Source organism: Dendrobates tinctorius, unplaced genomic scaffold, assembly GCF_039654945.1.
Source record: "Dendrobates tinctorius isolate UK_male_01 unplaced genomic scaffold, ASM3965494v1 ptg000009l, whole genome shotgun sequence".
NCBI classification, from domain to species: domain Eukaryota; kingdom Metazoa; phylum Chordata; class Amphibia; order Anura; family Dendrobatidae; genus Dendrobates; species Dendrobates tinctorius.
The window spans coordinates 13,497,954-13,521,485 of record NW_027361677.1 but is presented as its reverse complement, the minus strand read 5'-3'; the positions used below and the strand labels follow the sequence as shown (position 1 = coordinate 13,521,485).

General features: G+C 41.6%; 1 protein-coding gene across 2 annotated transcripts in view; it reads left to right on the top strand.

The window, feature by feature from the left end:
- Positions 1 to 23,532, top strand: part of CDH8 (cadherin 8) — a 473,060-nt gene that overhangs the window by 291,812 nt on the left and 157,716 nt on the right. For both annotated transcript variants that reach the window (XM_073582889.1, XM_073582899.1), the window contains exon 5: positions 4,371 to 4,538. In XM_073582889.1, coding sequence (XP_073438990.1) covers positions 4,371 to 4,538 — 168 coding nt within the window. The remainder of the gene's footprint in view (positions 1 to 4,370; positions 4,539 to 23,532) is intronic.

Sequence of the window (23,532 nt, the reverse complement as noted above, 5' to 3'; positions counted from 1 at the left end):
CATTTTGATGGGGCTTGCAAAGTTACTGACTGTCTTTGCATGTAAAGTCTGGATCAGAACAGGCCATCAATCAGCAGACATGTTTCCTGGATTTCTGTGGAGCAGACAAGCAGACGGTCCATCCATGTGAATAAAACACAGCGCTCTTTGTACAATCCCTGGCTCGTACAGGGCGCCCCCCACAGACCAGCACACTGCTCTCCTGAAATACTGTGTGCTGCTGTCGCCCTGCTCCTTCCACCATACATCAGGCCCCTGTCCCCTCGGTTTCACACATCACCAGGACGGGATCTGAGGAGAGGAATGGGGTCTTCGGTCACCGAGGATGGCAGGCAGCAAGGATTCTGGGAGCAGAGTGACAGCAGCACAGAGTATTTCAGGAGAGCAGTATCACACGGGATAGGATTAGATACACGGCTCAGCAGGCAGCATCACACAGGAGAGGATTAGATACACGGCTCAGAATACAGTATCATACAGGATAGGATTAGATACACGGCTCAGCAGTCAGTATCACACAGGATAGGATTAGATACACGGCTCAGCAGGCAGTATCACACAGAAGAGGATTAGATACACGGCTCAGCAGAAAGTATCACACAGGAGAGGATTAGATACACGGCTCAGCAGGCAGTATCACACAGGATAGGATTACATACACGGCTCAGCAGTCAGTATCACACAGGAGAGGATTAGATACACGGCTCAGCAGGCAGTATCACACAGGAGAGGATTAGATACATGGCTCAGCAGGCAGTATCACACAGAAGAGGATTAGATACACGGCTCAGCAGAAAGTATCACACAGGAGAGGATTAGATACACGGCTCAGCAGGCAGTATCACACAGGAGAGGATTAGATACACGGCTCAGCAGGCAGTATCACACAGGAGAGGATTAGATACACGGCTCAGCAGTCAGTATCACACAGGATAGGATTACATACACGGCTCAGCAGTCAGTATCACACAGGAGAGGATTAGATACACGGCTCAGCAGTCAGTATCACACAGGAGAGGATTAGATACACGGCTCAGCAGGCAGTATCACACAGGATAGGGTTAGATACACGGCTCAGCAGGCAGTATCACACAGGAGAGGATTAGATACACGGCTCAGCAGACAGTATTACAGATATGCCCACATTGGTGAAACTTCCAGCCCCCCCCAATTATACACAAGACTATGGGCTGTATAAGTCACTGTCCTCCTCAGACAGCCATAAAAGCAAAGGTGTCAGATTACCGGAGATCACTGGGGCTGTGTGTGAGGAGGCGGAGACAGAGCAGGAGGACGCTGGAGCAGGAAGCACAGGGCTGAGCCTGGAGTAAGCAGTACAGAGGAGCATAGATGAAAGTCACCCGCACTCACCACTCTCCATCCTCCGGCTCCAGTGAGCGCTTCTCTCCTCTGCTGACCACCTTCTCCTTTTCTTCAGCCTCTCCTCACAACACAGGACCCATTATGCCACAAGTGGTCCTGTGATAGAGGGTAAGTGGAGCTCAGCAGATAGCACTGGGCTACAGTAAAATGGCGCCCAGCCACACCTACAGCAGTGAATGGTGCAGCCCACAGGGGCGTGCCCAGTTCTCTGCTAATGAGGCTGCAATGTGCGGTCGGAAGCCGACCACAGTCTCCTATGTGCAGGGACGGCCATATTTGCAGACTGTATGAGTCCTCCACAGATCTGCAAATCAAGATGTCAGCGCCCAGTGGCTACATGAAAACATTATTACAAACAAACCATAAATCCTGGTTAGTACAACATTTGCTGAAACAACATGTTTTGTAACTTACTATTTTTTTGCAAATTATATAAAATTGCGGCACCTTCCCTTTAAGTATTCTAATAGATCACAGATTGCACATGAGTCAACAGTGTGATGCAGCAGCCACAATAGCAAACACAGTTATAGGATGTAATAAGAGAAACATTGAGTCTAGATCACGTGAAGTAATTATCCGCCTCTACTCCTCCTTGGTCAGGCCACATCTGGAATACTGTGTCCAGTTCTGGAAACCATATTTTAAAAAAGACATTGAAAAACTGGAGTAAGTTCAGAGAAGAGCTACCCGGATGGTGAGTGGACTGCAAAGTATGTCCTACGAGGAACAGTTAAAGGAACCGGAAATGTTTAGCTTGCAAAAAAGAAGGCTAAGAGGAGACACAATAGCTGTCTACAAATATCTGAAGGGATGTTACAGTGTAGAAGGATCATCTTTATTCTCATTTGCCCATGAAAACATGAGAAGCAATGGAATGAAACTGAAAGGGAGAAGATACAGATTAGATATTAGAAAAAACAGTGAGGGTGATCAATGATTGGAACAGCCTGCCACAAGAGGTGGTGAGTTCTCCTTCAATGGAAGTCTTCAACCAAAGGCAAACATCTGTCTGAGATGGTTTAGTGAATCCTGAATTGAACAGGTGGTTGGACACGAAGACCCTTGAGGTCCCTTCCAACTCTAATATTCTCAAAAAGCGGCGTGAAAGTGCAATGAGGACTGCGCTTGCTTCTGGTGGAGTACAAAGTTCTTTATTTAGCCAACGCGTTTCCTGAGCCTACTGGCTCACTTCATCAGGGCAGCTGCATTACTGGCATTTTAACAACAGTTTCACCCAGCAACAAAAATGAGCAAAGCTGGGGCAGGAAGGGGTGGAACAGGGGAGGAACAGTGACATGATATCATATCTCAAGTAAATCATGACAAATGACAAGATATGGCATACCTTATGCCAGAAATCTTTCTCCAGTCACAGATTGAATTAAGAGATGTGGAGAGGCACATGGTGGTGCACACTACTTTTTGGCTTTTCCTCTTAATGAATCACAATCCTTTCACTCTAGCACACCCTCTTATGACACCTGCTGGTTTTAATGCTTTGGGGCCTTAGTTTTAGGTTGAAAGATGAGTAAAAAGATTACGAAGGTTTATCAACAAAACAAAGACTGATAAGACACAAAATCAATCTAAACATTGTTTCCTACTTTGGAAGTAGATTTTTTTTTCATTGTCACGTTTGAATCTAATTATTGTTAATAAAATACTGTCATGGCTGATGTAGCATTCATGGCCATAACAAAGTTACAGGAACAATTGTTTTCAGTTATGCCAAGTAAAATTTTCACAGCTAGGTACTTTATACTGTACAGTAGATAAGCAAATCAGATTGATGTGAATCAAATTTTTAGGTGGTTGCTGAATCCGGTAATTTAAAAAAATTTGCAGTTAGATTTGTGCAAAAAAAGCCATAAAACTCAACATAATTTTACATATTTTAGAAATTTTCAACAGACAGAAAAGCATTACATGACCTTGGGGTATAAAGTTGGACTTCCCCATTATGACTAGTACCTATCCCAAAATATGGTACCCGTAGAAGCGCAAAACGGCCGTTGTCAGCCTTCACGCACTCGCTTAATTTTTCCGACCTGACATGTATTAATATGTAATAATAAAGCAGCATTTCACTATCCCGATGAGTGCGACCTTTCATCTACATAGAATACAAGATTGATTACTACGAGGTCAAGCACCCGGGAGATTCGGTGTAACTTTCCTGCCAGCCACAGACCACTAGCACAAGTATGGTAACAGCAGTGCCGTCCGCTGTTTCTTTTGTTGAGCAAAATATAGTACAGCACAGCCAATCAGGAGTGACAAGCATAGCCTGTATAAAAGCAGAAGAAAGGAATGCAGCAGCCAATTTGTGTTGAATCTGGATAGGTAGGGCACATTATATATGTATGTGTGTGTGTGTGTGTTTATATCACATTTAGTATATTGCTATATTTCATTGCAGTACATTTTATAGATTGCTGTTGCGGAAAACAAGGAATCTAGGAATGTATCATAAATCTCAATGGTACAGAAATCTATGAAATGCATATTTTCTGTTTCAAACTAGAAATATTAAAGAAGATATGTAACCAAAATGTGTCAAAAAACAGTCTCAAAGTAAGCAAAACTGACATGAATGCTGTGCACCATATTTATTATGCGTTTTAGCCCTTTTTATAAGTTAGTGGAAAGTTTGGTAAGAGTCTAAAAAGAATTCATGACTAAGTGGAGTCGTAAAATGCGGTAGACTTAATAATGGTGTATGCCATTATTTAGGTGCACAAAACTGGTGTAAATTAAGCCAGCCAAGCAGTGACATAGCATATCTAATAAGATACCAGATTTATCACACATCTTGTGCCACTGAAGTTTTTGCTGTCTGAATTTAGACCAGTATTCATAAATCTGCCCCACTGGGTTTTACTTTCTTGCTCGTTGAAAGTTTTCATAAACAGGACACTAGGACTAAAGCCAAGAAATTTCTATAACATTGCTCAAACTTTCACTTTTTTTCCTCCTTCTCCTAGCAATCATAAAGACAGCCCTTTCCAACATGGACAGAGAAGCCAGAGAAGAATACCTTGTTGTCATTCAAGCCAAGGACATGGGTGGTCACATGGGTGGACTTTCTGGAACTACTACCGTAACAGTCACCCTGACTGACGTCAATGATAATCCTCCAAAGTTTGCAATGAGTAAGTGCAGCTTATTTTCTAGTGCTTTCCGATTAATGACTTTTTTTAAATTCCTGGTTTATTAATGTTCTTCAAGGGGTTTTCCATTTTAGACAATCTGGTCAAAAGAGTTACCAATTATAGACTGTTAATATTTTTTTAATACAGACTGTGATATATATTTTTGTAGAAAAGGTTTACGTAAAACTTGCATTTTATTCTTTGAAATCTTTTTTGTTGCATGCCTATGGGTCCAGTGGGCGGTCCTACTCATTGACTGACAGTTCTGTGTGAATGTGACCATCCACTGGACTTATACGTATGTAAACACCATATGAATTCATGAAATACAAGTTATATTGAATCTTTTCCAACAAACTGTTGTATCTGGTCAGCTTACTCTTCTCTTTAGAGTGCTGTCCACGGGTCAGAGTATGCCTGTGAGTGTCATCAATAGTATACATCACTCTGTGTTACAGTGGTGCACGAGTAAGGGTCCACAATATAAGGGCGCACTCAGACAGGCGTATTACTCACATGAAGATCACATCGCAATCCTCGGACTGGCCGTTGGCTTTCCTGACGTGAGCGTGGCAGCATAAATTTCTATGCAGATCTTACGCTCAGCTTAGGATGGCCGACGGCCAGTCCAAGGATTGCGATGCCATCCTCGAACCAGAAATACGCCTGTCTGAGTACGCCCAATAAAGTGAAAGTACTCGGCACTGAAGTTTGTGCAGATGAAATAGAGATTTGATATATTTGTGCAATTCAATAGTATATGCCCCCTGATGAAGCGATGGCGAAACATGTATGAGGTGATGGGTTTTACTTTCCAATCTTATTTTGTTCACTGCTTCTTTTTTTTGCCCTGTGTGGTCTCTTATGTAGATGCATCAGAGTGGGCTCATTTATAACATGCTTATGAGGGAGACATAGTCATTTATGCCATTGTATGCAGTACATTATATGTAGCCCTGAGTTTGCACTTTGCAATCACTTTTTGCATAATTATTATTGCACTTAATTGGATTAATTTTTCATTATCAAGCCAAAACACTTTTTATGAATAACTATTTTATAAACTAAGCACTTTTCCCCTACATATCTACCTCTCTTAATTGATGACACAGTGATAATGCAGAATGGAATTTCTATGTTAGGAAGGTTAACTATATTTAGGGAAATTATCTTCCCCCTATTCTATTATCATATATCTATTTTAATCAGTCCTGTAACGCTACGCTTGCTGTATTTTGAAGCCATTTTTAGATATATTTTGATCCATTGGATTAAATTAAATATATCCACTCATTTCTTTATTGATACTCATAAAACCGTCTCTACATACATGTTTTAAATGCTTTGATATCTTAATAATAAAGTTATGTCTTTGAGTTAATTATGGAACGTGCAGTCTTCCCTTATAAGTTTAATAACACCAATAGTTAAATAAAACAAATTTGACGTTTCGATCTTATCTCTGGGCCTTCATCAGAAAGATGCAAATAGCTGTGGGACTGGGACTGCTGTTTCTGGAGGTTTTCGCAATCACATAGCGCTCCACTACTATTTCTAGCCTATATCTCCACAGCAAGCTTCATCTTTCTGATGAAGGTCCAGAGATAGGACTGAAACGTCATAGAATAGAATCATAGAATCATAGAATCATAGAATCGTAGAGTTGGAAGGGACCTCCTGGGCCATCTGGTCCAACCCCCTGCTCAAAGCAGGATTCGCTAAATCATCCCAGTCAGATGTCTGTCCAGCCTCTGTTTGAAGACTTCCATTGAAGGAGAACTCACCACTTCTCGTGGCAGCCTGTTCCACTCATTGATCACTCTAACTGTCAAAAAGTTTTTTCTAATATCTAATCTGTGTCTCTTCCCATTCAGTTTCATCCCATTGCTTCTAGTCTTTCCTTGTGCAAATGAGAATAAAGTTGATCCTTCTACAATGTGACAGCCCTTTAGATATTTGTAGACAGCTATTAAGTCTCCTCTCAGTCTTCTCTTTTGCAAACTAAACATTCCCAAATCCTGCAACCTTTCCTCATAAGACAGGGTTTGCAGACCGGTCACCATTCTGGTCGCTCTTTTCTGAACTTGCTCCAGTTTGTTGATGTCTTTTTTAAAATGTGGTGCCCAAAACTGGACACAATATTCCAGATGAGGTCTGACCAAAGAGGAGTAGAGGGAAATAATGACTTCACGTGATCTAGACTGTATGCTTCTGTTAATACATCCTAGAATTGCATTTGCCTTTTTTGCTGCTGCATCACACTGTTGACTCATATTCAGTCTGTGATCTATTAGTATACCCAAGTCTTTTTCACATGTGCTGTCACTTAGCCCTATTCCTCCCATTCTATAGGAATTTTTTTGGTTTGTTTAACTATTTGATTGCACGGATAAGTCAATTTTCTTTTTCATCTGCATACCCTTGAGTGCTGAGTTCTTTCGTTTTATTGTATCATCTTCGATTTGTTTATATGAATGCATTATTTGGTCTATTATACAATTGATTATCAGAATTAATTAAGTGCTTCTAGTACTTTTTTTCTGTTTTCAAGATTCAAAACTGTTGGAGTTTTTCGGTAGATTTTTTAAAAACACAGCTCCCATCAAAGTTTTTATCCTCTTAATATTTATTGAAGTCATCATATTATAAAGCATTGTGTACTAACAATTGCTCATTTTGCCTTTCTACCCTTTCTTTTCTTTCCTCTGCTTTGTGTAGAAACAGGAAGTCTCTTGTCCCTGCACGAGTCATCCCCTTCTTCAACTTTTGACTCTGCTGTTTTCTTCTCTCCTCTGCCAGGGACTTTTGCAGTGTTGACTCATGTTTCTACATAGATGTAAGAAGGACACAGCTAGTCAGTTTTTGATCATGTGATGTCATAGACCTAATGGAAAAGAGAATAATTAGCCGGGCAAAAGGCAAAATGAGCAATTGTAAGTGTGCAGTGCTATATAATATGATGACAGCAATATATTAAAAGGATAAAAATTTTGGGGGGAGTGCTTCTTTAAAAAATTTGTTTTTAGCAGCAGAATCTTAAATTTTAGTTTTCCACTTTTCATCACATTTGATCTAATTGCATACTCATAATATTTGCATTAAAACACACTTAGTTCTGAAAAGCACACGACTTAGCCATCCAATCTTATAGACAAGCAGAGCCAGAGTTTCTTGGTCGTATTATTACTTTGATATTTCCACTTCGGTTCCATTATAAATATGCAATATCTTTGGAAGACAAAGGATGCAGGCATTTTAAATATTACTTTGGGGTAAGATAAATGCTGCAGGGTCTGTGCAAATAGTCCTTTGTACAACAAATATTAACATTTTCAAGATGGAAAGCATTTCCATATCTGAAGTGTTCAGGCCCTTTACCATGTAATTCAAAGCGGCTGGTTTTATATTGAATGACAAAAACACTGGATATCAAAAATTGCTTTCGAATGATCAGTTCAAGGTGAATTGGCTATGTATTCGCTCATGTTAGAAGACTCTCAGCCGAATGAATTTCTTTTCGGTGGAAATACCAAAAAATAGAGATATTGTGACATTTCACTAAGCAACTCTAATTTTAGGATAACATTAAAAAAGGAAAAAAAAAAACACTAAACTTTAGAGAAGTTTGAAAAGAAAATGTAACTTTCCAATTTATAAACTTTTTAAAGATTTTTTGTCCATATGTCAAGTTAAAACCTTATTGAGGTGATACCTTGACGATCACTAAAGGTCTGTCAACTTGGTCACCAACCGTAATCTCGAAAAATGCTAAAAATTGCCATAAATACACATGCACGTCATTGTCTTTGGGGTCTTTTGGAGATTGATGCATACAGTACTCCGACATGTCATAGACAGTGGAATCGAGCTCCTTTAGGCCATGGCAATTCAGAGACCCATTCCCAAAATCAATGGGGATCTCAATTGTTGGATCTCCAACGATCAACAACTTGTCACTTATCCTTTCCGCATGCAAATAACTAACAAGAAGTAAGCTAAATTATACTTTTGTTGTGTACCAGTATTTTTTTCTGTAGAATAAAAAGATTACACAGGAGTGAAGCTGAGATTGTAGACATCTGTTGACGGACCCAAAACACTTTTGGACTCAAATTAGGATTTTTAGAAATTATTCATCAACACTTCGCAATGCTAGGACTGGTCATCGGCTCAGATGGCCCAAGCAAGGCAGCTGCATAGAAATACAGGCTGACATGATTTGGTCAGAAAAGCCAACAGACAATCCAAGCATTGCGATGAGATTGTCGTCAATGTTATATGGTCATCTGACTGAGCCCTTAAGGTTTGTTCACATTGATCAATGGCAACAATTAAATGATTGTCGATCAGCTACAGAGTTGCCGGTAGATGGTTGCTTAATACTAGTGTTGAGAGATACCATCTGATATCGTGAAGTATCAGATCGGATTGGATCGGACGATACCCAAAAAGTATCGGGTATTGCCGATTCCGATACCGGAAACCCATGCAAGTCAATGGGGCACAAATATCGGAATTAAAAAAAACCCTTTCTTTACTTGCACATCCAGTTCAGGAGGGGGGAAGAGTGTGGGCGGTGCATGGGCGGACAATGTGCATGTCTGTGTGTGCGGGCGGGGTCTGTACGGGCCTCTCGGAGGGCTGTGTGGGCCTGCCGGGGGCCTGTACGGGCCTGCCGGGGGTCTGTGCGGGCTGCCGGGGGTCTGTGCGGGCCTGCCGGGGGTCTGTGCGGGCCTGCCGGGGGTCTGTGCGGGCCTGCCAGGGGTCTGTGCGGGCCTGCCAGGGGTTGTGTGTGTGCAGGCATCGTCCGATGGGACTACAAGTCCCATCGGGTTATGCCTGCTACAATGACAGTGATTGACACATTAGCCAATGATGGGACAGTAGTAGTCCCATCATCCGGCTGTGTTGAATGTAAAAAAAACATACATACTACATATATACTACATTCATACAACATACATACATACATACTACATACTACATACATACTACATATATACTACTTTCATACAACATACATACTACATATATACTACATTCATACAACATACATACATACTTCATATATACTATATTCATACAACATACATACATACTACATACTACAAACATACTACATTCATACAACATACTACATACATACTACATACATACAACATACATAAAACATGCTACAGACATACATCATACATACTACATACAATACATTCATACAATACATACATATAGACATACAGTACATACAACATAGAGTACATACTCACCATCACTTGTCACTTTGATCCCCGAAGCCAGTGTCATCTGTAAAAAATATTAAAATAACAAACAAGCAATATACTCCCTGATCCGCAGAAATCCACGAGTGTCCCACGACGATCTCCTGTGGAGAACAGCAGCATCAGCTGATGCGACCGCTCTCTAGGGGCCCCAGGAATACAATGACAGGAGCTAGGTATCCTTCCGCACTGTAAAAAAATAGTTCCTAGTTTCACTTTTGGCATTGCTGTGTGAGAAAGTTCCCATGCAGCTTTTGCCATAAAGTGAGACCAGTGAACTATAGTAACCTCTCAGTGATGCACTTCAGGAGATCGTCATGGGACACTCGTGGATTTCTGCGGATCAGGGAGTATATCGGTTGTTTGTTATTTTAATATTTTTTACAGTGAGATGACACTGGCTTCGGGGATCAAAGTGACAAGTGATGGTGAGTATGTACTCTATGTTATATGTACTGTATGTCTATATGTATGTATTGTATGAATGTATTGTATGTAGTATGTATGTTGTATGTATGTAGTATGTATGCATGTTGTATGAATGTAGTATATATGTAGTATGTATGTATGTTGTATGAATGTAGTATATATGTAGTATGTATGTATTATGTAGTATGTATGCTGTATGAATGTTGTATATATGTAGTATGTATGTAGTATGTATGTTGTATGAATGTAGTATATATGTAGTATGTATGTAGTATGTATGTATGCTTTATGAATGTAGTATATATGTACTGCAGTATGTATGCTGTATGAATATAGTATATATGTAGTATGTATGTAGTATGTATGTATGCTGTATGAATGTAGTATATATGTAGTATGTATGTATGTTGTATGAATGTAGTATATATGAAGTATGTATGTAGTATGTATGTATGTTGTATGAATGTAGTGTATATGTAGTATGTATGTAATATGTATGTTTTTTTTTTTCTTTACATTCAACACATTAACCGGATGATGGGACTACTACTGTCCCATCATTGGCTAATGTGTCAATCACTGTCATTGTAGCAGGCACAGCCCGATGGGACTTGTAGTTCCATCGGACGATGCCTGCACACACACACACAACCACCGGCAGGGCCGCACAGACCCCGGCAGACCCGCACAGACCCCCGGCAGGCCCGTACAGACCCACAGCAGGCCCACACAGACCCCCGGCAGGCCCGCACAGACCGCACATCATGATGACATCATTTCAGCAGCCAATCACAGCCACAACACTGACTCATTGCATTATGGGAACTTCCGATTCCGGTATTCGATATTGTAAAAATATCGGTACTCGGTATCGGAATTCCGATACAGTGAATATCGGCCGATACCCGATATTTGCAGTTTCGGAATGCTCAACACTACTTAATACCTTGCTTAGACAAGCCGACGGCATTTTCAATGCACATAGAAAGATTGGTAATAGACCATTATGTGCACATACACATGTCATTGCTTTCGGCAGCACATGTCCTGTGGATGGTGATCTGCCGAGAGCAAGATTTTTATTTGCGCCTTTTCACCCGACGAATAAGCAGTTAGCTCATTCGTAGAATGAATGGGAGCTTGTTTTTAGCGGCCAATTAGAGGACCAAGAACGTTCCTACAAATGTTGGTTTATAAATAATCATCCAGCGTAAATGCACTGTTATGCTCCCTAATGATTAATAACTTGTGATAATTGAGCATACTTGGATAAGGTCTTATCCAAGCATGCTTGTGTGCTAATAGAGTGCTCAAATACTATGTTCAAGCCACCACTGCCGAATGTCTCGCAGTTGTTTGACAGTCACAGCACATGCCGGGATTAACTAACAAACAGGCAATCACTGCATATGTTGTGGCTGTCGAACAGCCGTGAGACATTCAGACGCGGGGACTCGAATCTAGTTTTAGCGCATGCTGAAGATACTCAATTAGCACACGAGCATGCTCGGTCAACATCTTATCTTAGCATGCTCGCTCTTCACTATTTACGAAAGCCTATGCCAGTTTTTATAACAGTTTCCATTTTTTTGGGTGTATAGTGTCTACTAAAAAAAAAAATATATTAATTTACTATTTGCCTATTTACCAACCAAATCATTTTCGATAACAAACAATAGAAAATGTGCGATACTAGAAACAGAACCATGTTATCTACAATAAACTAATGATCTCTAGCGCAAATTCTATTCTTCCCACCAGGACTCCAATCTGTATCTTGCTGGGTCGGGTTAAAATGGTTCTGTTTCCAGCATAGATTGTCTTCAATATTTTGTTCGCAAAGAAAATAACGAGGATTGATTTTTTTTGGAAAAAGGACCCTCGCTACATAAATCCATTGCACATAAATATTTCTTCTTGTATTTTGCATCGAAATTTGTGCCCTACAGTGAGAGTTGGAAAACAACAGGACACAAGAAAAATACATTACAGTCTGTGGAATTCCACTGAGAAATACACAAATGCTGGTAAATGTATTTTAATAGTGGTGCATTTATTTTCCGCTAGCATCTGTGGCATCCCTGACAGCCAGTTAGTGTATAATGACAATTGGTATAAAGTTGAGAAGTATGAAGTGAGTCACTGCATGTCCAAAACAAACAATATGTAGTGAATAGGATATACTATAGGAAATAGTCTTGAGATGAACTGATCACGTAAAATCCGAATTTGCCCATCTGCGTGCCTTTTCCCTGAACGTTTCATTTGCTTTCCCCATAAATTGAATGTTCTTATTAACCAAAATAGATGTAAAAAATAAAAAACAGATCCTTAAACTCATCTTATCTTTACCTTTGTTGACCCTCTGCTTCTCACCACCACCCGTTCACTCTTCGCAACGTCTTCAGAACGCCAACGCTCACTCTGAAATCCCATGTTCTCGTGATGGATCTGGACTTCCGGCTTTGAGGAGGCCTAGCAGGGATCTGATCAAGTGTTTGCAAAGGTTTTTGAGCACGCCTTGATGTCATAAGGCCACGACTTTTTGCTCGCTTGTGTAGAATCCTCCAGGGTCTTCATCAAAGCCAGAAGATCCAGCCGTATGTGAGGCACCAGGGATTTAAGTGCGAGATTGGCGATCTAAAGAAGCAGCAAAAAACGGGCAGGTAACATAGAGGATGGAGAGGTGAGTGTAAGAATTTTTTTAACATTTTCATGAAAATTGTAGCCCTTGGCCACCATTTGGCTGAAATCCTATTAGAAGCGAATTACAAAAATTCAGATATTTGGTAAATTCAAATTTTTGTAAAATTAAGTAGAATTCATTACCACTCAAATTTATTTGCTCATCTTTAGGGCGCAGTCAGATAGCCGTATAATATCGGTCTGAGATTGAAAAGCAGTGAACGGATTGGCCGGCGGTTCTATTGACCCATGCATGACAGGTTCATGTATTTCTATGAAGTTGTCACACTTAGGTCAGGAGAGCAGCCAGCCAATCCATGCACTGAGCTCCAATCTTGGACCGATTTATACAGCCATCTGACATCTATACAAAGGCACATATAGCATAGCTATCCCCCAACAGAGTAGCGCAAAAATCATGTTGGGTTTTTTCATTACTATTCACCTCGTGTTTCTTTTATTGGGAATATCAAGCCAAAAGGGAAGGTAAGGAAAGGTAGATCTATAGCTTCAAGATTTCTGTTTGTCAATAAAAATATACTATTTTGTCCAGGTATTTCCAAATTCTTCAGATTCTGAACAGTTAAGTAATGTCTAAAATTATAGAACCCCAAATGAAATCTGTTTTCTATCAATTTTCATCTCTTATTTCTAAAAATAAAAGATATAACAAAGAAAAAAATATATATTACGTTTTTGTTCAGGATTTGAATAGCCCTAGTGGAGCGCGCTGGTCAGATCCATCAGCTTCCAGACTCTGACATCACCGGCAATAAAGAGTGAGCTGACACTCACGTGCCTGGTACCATGGCTACCTGCGTGTTTGGGTCTCACATGCCGGAGATGATGCATCATTTCCGGGGTAGCGGTGGAATGATGTGGCGCGCCGTATTACAGGGGCATATTCAAAGAAGACATGTGATGTCACGTAGAGCACTCTATTGGTAGGAGGATAGTTTAAAAGTCAGATGTCCCTCTTCCCTGACATGCCCCCTGAAGAAGTGTGGACGAAACGCGCATCGGGGTGGAGGGACATGGCACAGACCTCACACATGTGAGTATATGATAAGGTGTTTGTTCTATTTCAATCACATATCACTATATATTGTGCGTAGCATTGTTGCACTTTCTTTGTATAGTAATGTATGACCTATGGATTTTGCCAGGCTCCATGTATATACGTGACTTAGGTGCACATTAAATCTTATCAGAGAAGTCTTCTTGGATTGGAATAGACTTTGTCTTATACATATATAGATGGAAATTTTGATAATTTCATTTATTGTGCTTCATAATTAGTACATTTAAAGGGGTCCGTAGCCTTAGATTGTGTCTCTCTCATCGGAGGTTACCTTTTTTGTGTAATTATTTTGTTATTTATGTATTTAATATAATGACATTTTAAATATTTTTTTTCTGAAGTTGTGCTTTTCTGTTCACCCCTTTATGGGTGTCATGGTGTAACAAACGGGTTTACCAACAAATTAAGGGATATGTCTAAAATTATTGAACACCAAATGAAATCTGTTTTCTCTCAATTTTCATCTCCTATTTCTAAAAATAAAGATATAATAAAGAAAAAAATGTTATATATTTAATTAAATGAAAGAGATCAGGGAAACAGAGATGGGATTGCTCACCCCCCCTACAAACAGTTCTCCTATTACATGCGATAGAATAGAATCCGTCAGCTTGTTGATTCTGTGCGGACAGCAATGTGAATTTATGATTAAATTGTGAGTCTACGCTCCCCTCTCGGGTTTTAAAAATAAAAAAAAAGATGAACTTGTTCTATTCTTACAAGCTCTCGAGAAATTCGCTTTATAGCCATTTCACAAGAAATTGTAGTGTTTACCTAAAAGCACATTGAACATTCCTATTAAATAGCCCGGATCCACTGGGGCTATTTTAATCCATTAGTTTGCAAGATACATTACCCAGATATTTCTATGGAGTAAATTGCGCACTATCTTCAGAAACTGTGTAAAATCCTTGTATGATTTCAAATTAGTTTATCCCAAAAGAGAATAAACAAAACGTATACAAAGCGAGATGCAGTGAAGTGTAAATTAGTCTCAGAGCTCTGCATGATGTCGCTTCGATCATAGCAGGATAAAACTGGTATTACTCTAACATATAGAAATAATAATACACAACAACATAAAAAATATATATAAAATGTATAATAACAATTGTGCAAAAACAATATAAAAAATATATACAACGTGTAATAATAATTGTGCGAAGACCATATAAAAAATGTATAAAATGTATAATTGTGAAAAAAGCAATGTATAAAAATAATTGTGTAAAAATATATAAAATGTATGCTAATAATTGTGCAAAAAAATATAAAAATATATAAAACATATAATTGTGCAAAAGCAATAATATAAAAAATGTATAAAATGTATAATTGTGCAAAAAACAGTATAAAAATATATAAAATGTATAATAAGTGTGCAAAAATAATAATAGTATGGAGGTTGAAATAGTACAAAAAATCATAATATTATTATTATTATTACATTTGTAATCTTATGTATTTAATATTACATTAGTGTTGAGCGAAGCCTTCCGATATCGGGAAATATCAGATCGGACCGATACCCCAAAAATATCGGATATCACCGATTCCGAAACCAATGCAAGTCAATGGGACACAAATATCGGAATGAAAATAAACCCTTACTTTCCTTGTAGGTTTATTCTACATGAAGGAAAACAACTAAGAATAATGTAGAATGTATTGGGAGAGGTGGAGGAGACATTAAAGGCATAGAGGTTTAGCCCAATCAAAAAGAATAGCAGGAATTAATTTTTTCTTTTAAGACGTTTCGTCGTCTTCGTCGGGGTGGTCTTCAGGGTCGTTGTCAGGGAGATCAAGAGTGATTACCAAAAACCATTTCAAAAAGCTTGAACTTGGAAATGTAGCAGAAGGTACAAGAAGGCTGAGGAACTGCTGAGAACCAGCTGACGGTACTGGAACATGGATGGGTAGCCAAAGGTACAAGAGCCAATGGAACTACTGAGGACCAGCTGATGGTACTGGAACCGGGATACTAAGCAGGAGGTACCTGTGCCAGAAAGTACTACCAAGGACCAGCAGACGTTGGTGGAACTCGGATACCAAGAAGGAGGCACCCAAGCCAAAGGCTCTGCCTGGAACCAGCTGACATTACTGGAACCCAGGGGGACATATTCAAGATTGACTTCCAAAGAACCAGCTAATGGTACTGTAACTCACATAGGCAGCAGAAGGTACACATGAAAAAAAGTTGCAAGGCTGTGAGCCGGCCGGAGTTACCGAAACCCATAGTCCTACAGGGGGAGCTTGTCTTATTGGCACTACGGAACCAGCCTTCATTGCCAGATCCCGCAGCCCACATAGGAAGCGCCTAAACTGCAGGCACCATAGAGTCGGCTAACCCGACCGCAACATGACAGGACAACGTATTGGAGGCAAAGTGACGTTGACACTACCCGGAAACAGCTGGCGTGCTGGAACCAGGCTGGGCAGGAGGGAGTACCTGTGCCAAAGACACTTCTGAGCAGCAACTGGCGGTGTTGGAGCCCAGGGATTGCAGTAGAAACAGAGTGTAGCCAGAGGCCTAATTGGAGCAAATTTAATATCTGTAGTAGTGTGAGTGTGGACAGAGCAGGCGAAATTGCCGGACACACAGCAGGGGATCAGCTGATGTTACTGAACCCCAATAACACTGGAGCATGTGTTGACTGTGCAGACAGAACTTCTGAGCAGCAACTGGCGGTGTTGGAGCCCAGGGATTACAGGAGAAACAGAGTGTAGCTAGAGGCCTAATTGGAGCAAGTTTAATATCTGTAGTAGTGTGAGTGTGGTCGGAGCAGGAGAAATTTCTGGACACACAGCAGGGGATCAGCTGACGTTACTGAACCCCAATAACACAGGAGCAAGTGCTGACTGTGCAGACGGCACTGCTGAGCAGCAACTGGCGGTGTTGGAGCCCAGGGATTACAGTTCAGGTGGTAGAAACATGAACACAACAGGAGACCTGGATACTGTTGCCAACCAATTATTTAATCTGGAAGAGGACTGGCAAATTCCCGCGAGATCCAGGCCTTGTTCATTTTCAGAAAAGTAAGCCGGTCAACGTTATCGGAGGATAGTCGCATGCGACGGTCTGTTAGTACACCACCTGCGGCACTAAAGACGCGTTCCGATAATATACTAGCAGCAGGGCAAGCCAGCACCTCCAATGCATACTGGCTAAGCTCTGGCCATGTATCCAGCTTAGAGACACAAAATTTGAAGGGGGAAGAACCGTGTGGGAGAACACTGAGAGGGCAAGACATGTAGTCTGTCACCATCTGACGGAAACGTTGCCTCCTGCTGACTGGAGCCGTCTGTGATGGTGTAGACATTTGTGGCGGGGACACAAAACTTTGCCACATTTGGGCCATACTGGTCTTGACATGTGCTGAGGCGCTGCTTCTGCTCCCTCTTTGTGCAGAGCTTCCTCCACTGCTTCGATGCACTGAGCTGCTTTGTAAAGCACTAGCAGCACTGCTCTCGGGTGGAATGGAGAACATGATGGAATGCACCAGTGTGTCTTGGTACTCCCGCATTTTGCGCTCCCGGTTCAACGGTGTTATGAGGCTTTGTAAGTTGTCCCGGTAGCGAGGATCTAGGAGGGTGTACACCCAATAATCAGCCGTGTTGAGAATGTGGGCGATGCGGCGGTCGTTTCTCAGGCACTGCAGCATGAAATCAACCATGTGCTGCAGACTGCCAACTGGCCAAGAAACGCTGTCCCCTGCTTGAGGCGTCATCTCTGTCTGCTCTGCATCACCCCACCCTCGCTCTACATACTGACTACTAGAGCATTGTGTACCTCCCTCCTCTGGACAGATGTCTTCCTCCTCCATTGACTCCTCCTCATCCTCCTCACAAAGTGTCCCCTGCTTAGGCCTTTGTGAGGAACCATGTTGCGCAGACTGTCCAGAAGCAGATGGCATTTGTGACTCCTCATCCTCCACCTCTTCCACAACCTTCTCCCCAAGTGCTTGCAGTGTTTTTTCAAGCAGGCAGATAAGGGGGATAGTCAAGCTGACTAGTGCATCATCTGCACTCACCATCCACGTGAAATCATCGAAGGCACGCAAAGCGTGGCAGATGTCCTTCATAGAGGCTCACTCAGTGGTGGTGAAGTGTGAACGGCGCGCAGTGCGACTTGTTTGCGCCTGATGCAGCTGGTACTCCATTACTGCTGCCTGTTGCTCACACAACCTCTCCAACATATGTAACGTTGAATTCCACCTGGTGGGTAGGTCACATATGATGCGATGTTCCGGAAGGCGGAATCGGCGCTGCAGAGCTGCAATGTGCGATCTTACCATGCTGGAACGCCGCAAGTGAGCGCACTCTATGCGGACCTTGTGCAGCAGTGCATCAAGATCCGGATAGTCCCTCAAAAAACTCTGCCCGATAAAGTTGAGCACATGTGCCAGACATGGGATGTGAGTGAGGTTGCCTAGGCCTAGAGCTGCCACCAGATTTCGGCCATTGTCAAACGCTACCATACCTGGCTGGAGATTCGCTGGCACAAACCACATGTTGCTCTCCTGCTTGATGGCATTCCAGAGCTCCTGCACTGTGTGGCTTCGATTTCCCAAAGAAATTAATTTCAATATGGCCTGATGACGTTTGGCCATGGCTGTGCTCATATCGGTCGTAACAGTTAAGCCGTCACGGGTCCATATGGAGGTAGACTGTGACGGCTCCTGCAGCGCTAATTCAGAGGAACTGCAGTATTAGGAGGAGTCAATGTGCACAGACTGGATTTCTGCAATCCTTGGAGTTGGCAGAATACGTACAGCGCCACTCTCAAGATCTGTACCCAGCTCCACAACATTTACTCTATGGGCAGTGAGGGAAAGATATCGTCACTGTCCATGGTTACTGGTCCACGCATCGGTGGTCAGGTGGACCTTGCTACTGATGGCGTTTAGTAGCGCATGTTTAATTTTTCCCTCCACATGCTTTTGCAGGACAGGGACGGCTTGCCTGCTGAAATAAAAGTGGCTGGGCACGTTGTATTGTGGGACTGCCGATGCCATGAAGTTACGGAAGGTGTCAGTCTCCACCAGCCTGAAAGAGAGCATTTCAAGGGACAGTAGTTTTGCAATGCCAGCATTCAGAGCCTGTGCTCAGGGGTGGTTTGCCGAGTATAGGCGCCTTTTCTCCCATGCCTGTGCTACCGATGGCTGTAGACTGACCTGGGAGTGTGAGGATGACAGGGAGCGTGATGCTGTGGGTGGAATTACTCCACGCCCACGAGCCTTACTCCCTGCCTTCTTCATCTTGGTAGACTGATAAAGATAGGCAGAAAAGTACTAAGGGCTTAGTGTGCTTATTCCTGAATAGCTGCTAACAGGTATAAGAAACACTAATTTTATAAAGTGTGGACTAGACTTTAATATGAGCTAATGTGGCCTACATAACTGTAAAGTGGAGTGTTTGGTGAAGTTTATTAATTTTTTTTTTTTTTCACAAAAAGACACTGGATGTGCCCAAAGATGTAAAACCGATAGTATCACAAACTTTTTCTAGCTATTACAATGCAGGAAGGTAACCTACAATGCAATAGACGAGACTCCAAAAATAGGCTAATACTAATCTGGCTGGGGCAGCAGGGCACAAGCCAGCAGAAAGGCTCCTCTATCTACTCCTATATAGTATTTGCAAATATTCTAGCTGGATACGGATGGAGCCACACTAATAGGAGAAATCTGGAAAATTGAGCAGCACTAATGCAAAAAAGGACAATGTATGAGGCAGTGACGCACGCTGAGTGGACTACAACCTGAGGTGGCTGCAGAACACACTACAGCGTGAGCTGCACTCACACATAGAGACCTCACAGACAGCCGTGAACAGCGCTGCAAGGCAAAAGAAAGCTTCTCACACAGCGGTTGCTAAAGTAGCCTGGGTAAAGCACAATAAAGTAAAGCAAATCGCTAGGTCACACTGTCCCTCAGAGTCAGAACAGCAGCATCCTGTCCCTAAGTAAATTCACAGCAGAGTGAACACAAAATGGCGGCGGCGTCTTTTATAGTGCATTATGACATCATTTCAGCAGCCAATCACAGCCATGCCATTAGTTAACATGCCTAACATGCATAACAGGATGTGCCCACACTTCTTAGGATTCCTCATTGGCTGAATAAAATCAAACTGGCTCATTGCTTTATGGGAACTTCCAATTCCGGTTTTAGATATTCCAAAAGTATCGGAACTCAGATACCGCGAATATCGGCCGATACCCGATATTGCAGTATCGGAATGCTCAACACTAATTTTCATTAATTATGCTTTCATTTTATCATTTATTAAGCTACATGAATTGAGTTAAAGGGAATCTGTCACCCCATTTTCGGCCTATAAGCTGCGGCCACCGCCATCAGGGGCTTATCTACAGCATTCTGTAATGCTGTAGATAAGCCCCCAATGTAACCTGAAAGATAAGAAAAACAAGTTAGATTATACTCATGGGGGGGCAGGGGCAGTGGGTGTCGTGGTCAGGTCTGGCGCCTCCCATCTTTTAGAGATGACGTCCTCCTTCTTATTTCTGCGCGACTCTGGTGCAGGTGTACTTTCTATGCCCTGTTGAATGCAGACTAAAGTACTGCAGTGCGCAGGCGCCGGGAGGGGTGAGAGAGGTCCAGTGCCTCATCAGGATAGAGAAAGTACGCCTGCGCCGGAGCCGTGGCAGAAGTAAGAAGGAGGACGTCATCTCAAGAAGATGGGAGGCGCCGGATTGGACCGCAACCTGATGCGAGGATAAGTATAATATAACTTATTTCTCTTCTCTTTCAGATTACATCGGGGGCTTATCTACAGCATAACAGAATGCTGTAGATAAGCCCCTGATGGCGGTGGCCACAGATTATAGGCCGAAAATGGGGTGACAGATTCCCTTTAAGGTGATTTTCCATATCAGAGCAAATTTTCTGCAAATTATGTAGCATGTCGAAAACTATCAGTGTGTAATATACGCACTGTAAAGATTTCTCTTATTAGTTTCAGAGATTGCATGGCCACAAGTATACAATTTAAGAGAAGCAGAAAGAGAAGCTACATTGCACGAGACTGCAAATTGGAAAAATCGCCTTGAGATGAATGTTAAAACTGGCAGGAAGAGTCAAATCCTGACAGCGTGCATATTACACGCTGTAAGGCTAGTTTCACATTAGCGTTTACGACTGCAAAATCAGACTAATTTTCTTGGATGAGAGAAAATACAGTTGTGTGACCCTAGTCTTAGGCTAGCTTCACATTAGCGTTTACGGCCGCAGCGTTGGGCTGCGCATGGCCACCGCTAAGCCCCGCCCCCTGCCGCTCCTCCGCTGGTAGCTCCGCCTACGGACGCATGACGCTGCATGCGTCCTGCGTCCCCTATCTTTAGTACTGGAGATGCAGGCCTTGCGCAGGTATGCGTTTGGCGGCGCATGCGTCCTTTTGACGCTGCGCCGAGCGCACCAAATTGCAACCTGTTGCCTGAACCCTCAACATTCTGGAATGCTACAGTGCTTGTTAAAAATTTGTGCTAGCCTGGAAACAACCTTTGCGTTGAAATAAAAACTGCTTTTAATGTCTTGCTTTGCATTTATTATATGTTTTCGACTGATTCGACAACAGTTCGAGGTGTGGCAAAACAGTTTGGAATTGTTTGGAAAGGAGTATGACTTAAAATGTGATTCCATGTTTCCAAATTGAACTGCAGATCAGTTGATGTTGAAGTGCCCCAGTTGTGGTCAAGCATGCACACCACAGCTCAATTCATTGTCTAAAAGACTTTCCGAGACATCTGAGTACAGCTATAGCGCAATAAAAGCCAGGTTCAATCTTCTCTAATCCATTTATGCTTAAAAAGTGAAGCAATTTTCCAAAAAGTCTTGTGAAAATATATCCTGTGAGTTAGTGTATGCAGCTCCTGGTCAAGTCCATATGACTACATGGTCAGGTTGCAGATCATTTGTGTACTTTTATTCTGCAGTCATGTTTTAGCCCCAACTAGAGATGAGCGACTGTCCTGATATTCGTTTCACGAAGGTCCGCTCGATTTGGCCATCGGATTCCATCTAGTTTGAGTAAAATTGGTCCAAATCCATAGTGACCTCATTGCCATATATTTTGTCTACTTTTTCCAAACCCCAAAGTTTACTTAATGGACGGGAGGGGAGGAGTGAAAAACAAAAGCACATCATTCTTCCCTATCAAAGACCGTCATCTGACTCTTTATTCTGCTGGCCACCACTTTTTCTGGATTTACATATATCCAGTCCCAAAAATGTTGGTTTCGCCATTATCAAAAATTTAGAGGAAATTCATAAGGAATTTGATTTGGGTTAAACAGATTCGGTCACTTCTAGTCCCAACCCCGGCGGCTACTCTACAGGTGGTGGGAAAGGAGGCGGAAAAGTGACAAACTGCACGACCAGACTGTACAGACTTCTCTAAGAGTAAATCGGAACCGGAATAATGGATCAACCAGAAACCTTTTATTTAGCAGAAACAATCAAAATATTTATGAATTTGCTTCCAAGGTTTCAGCAAGTTTCTTTTATGTTAATCCAAGAAGAATAAGATTGGATACGCATAAGTAGCTATTATCTAGGCAAAGGTGAAAAAGGCGAAGGCGTCTGGCAGCAGCATTCTATATTGATTATCTTTGCCAAGGAAATGAAGAAAGAACAGCGAGCCTGGCCCAGTAAATCTACATCTGGGCTGAATAATGGAAGCGTAGAAAACAGATATTTACATTTGGTCTTTCCCTTATGATTACTATATACCAAACGAGCGTAAGCGCCGTCTTGAAAGCTCTTCTAGTAGAAGAGATCATTTTCATATTTTTCAGCATTTTCTATTGCTAATGATACTTTACTGGTATGAAATATTGTTTTGAAGAACATGAACATTTTTAAGTAAAGAAAACACAATGAAAATCTCGAAAGTGTTTACTATTTTTAAGAAATTAAATGGTTGTTCCCATCTTCATAAATGGGCAGTGCTTGGAAATAAAAGCGATTTTGCAATTTGCAGCTTATTAATATTTTCAACCGTCCTTGAGATATTAACACTTTTGTTTACAGCTCATTAGCTTGGAGACCGAACATCGATGCTAGACAACTGAACATGCGCAGTGCTAACAAGCTGTTTTCTAAGAAGCTTGTCAATGCTTTTTTAAGCTAGCCCAGATCACTGAATCATGCAGTTGCCTCTTAAACCTGGCGGGTTTTATCACAGTACATACAAGCTTGACAGAAGCGGTGGTCGGTTTCATAGACTACAAGTTGCAAGCAAAAGAAATGTGTTAATATCTCAAGAATGGCTGTGAATTTTAACCGGCAGTAAATTGTAAAAGTGATTGTTTTTACAAGCACTATCTAACAATAACCAGCTACAAAGATGGAAATAATCCTTTAATGGCATATTGTTACTCTAGGATAGATGAGCACTTTTTGGTCTTTCGAAGTCCAATGACCGTGAATCCTACTGATTGATAGAATGAAGAAGAAGGGCTAATAAAATATCAGTGTGGCTGTAAGTCTTCTATTGATTC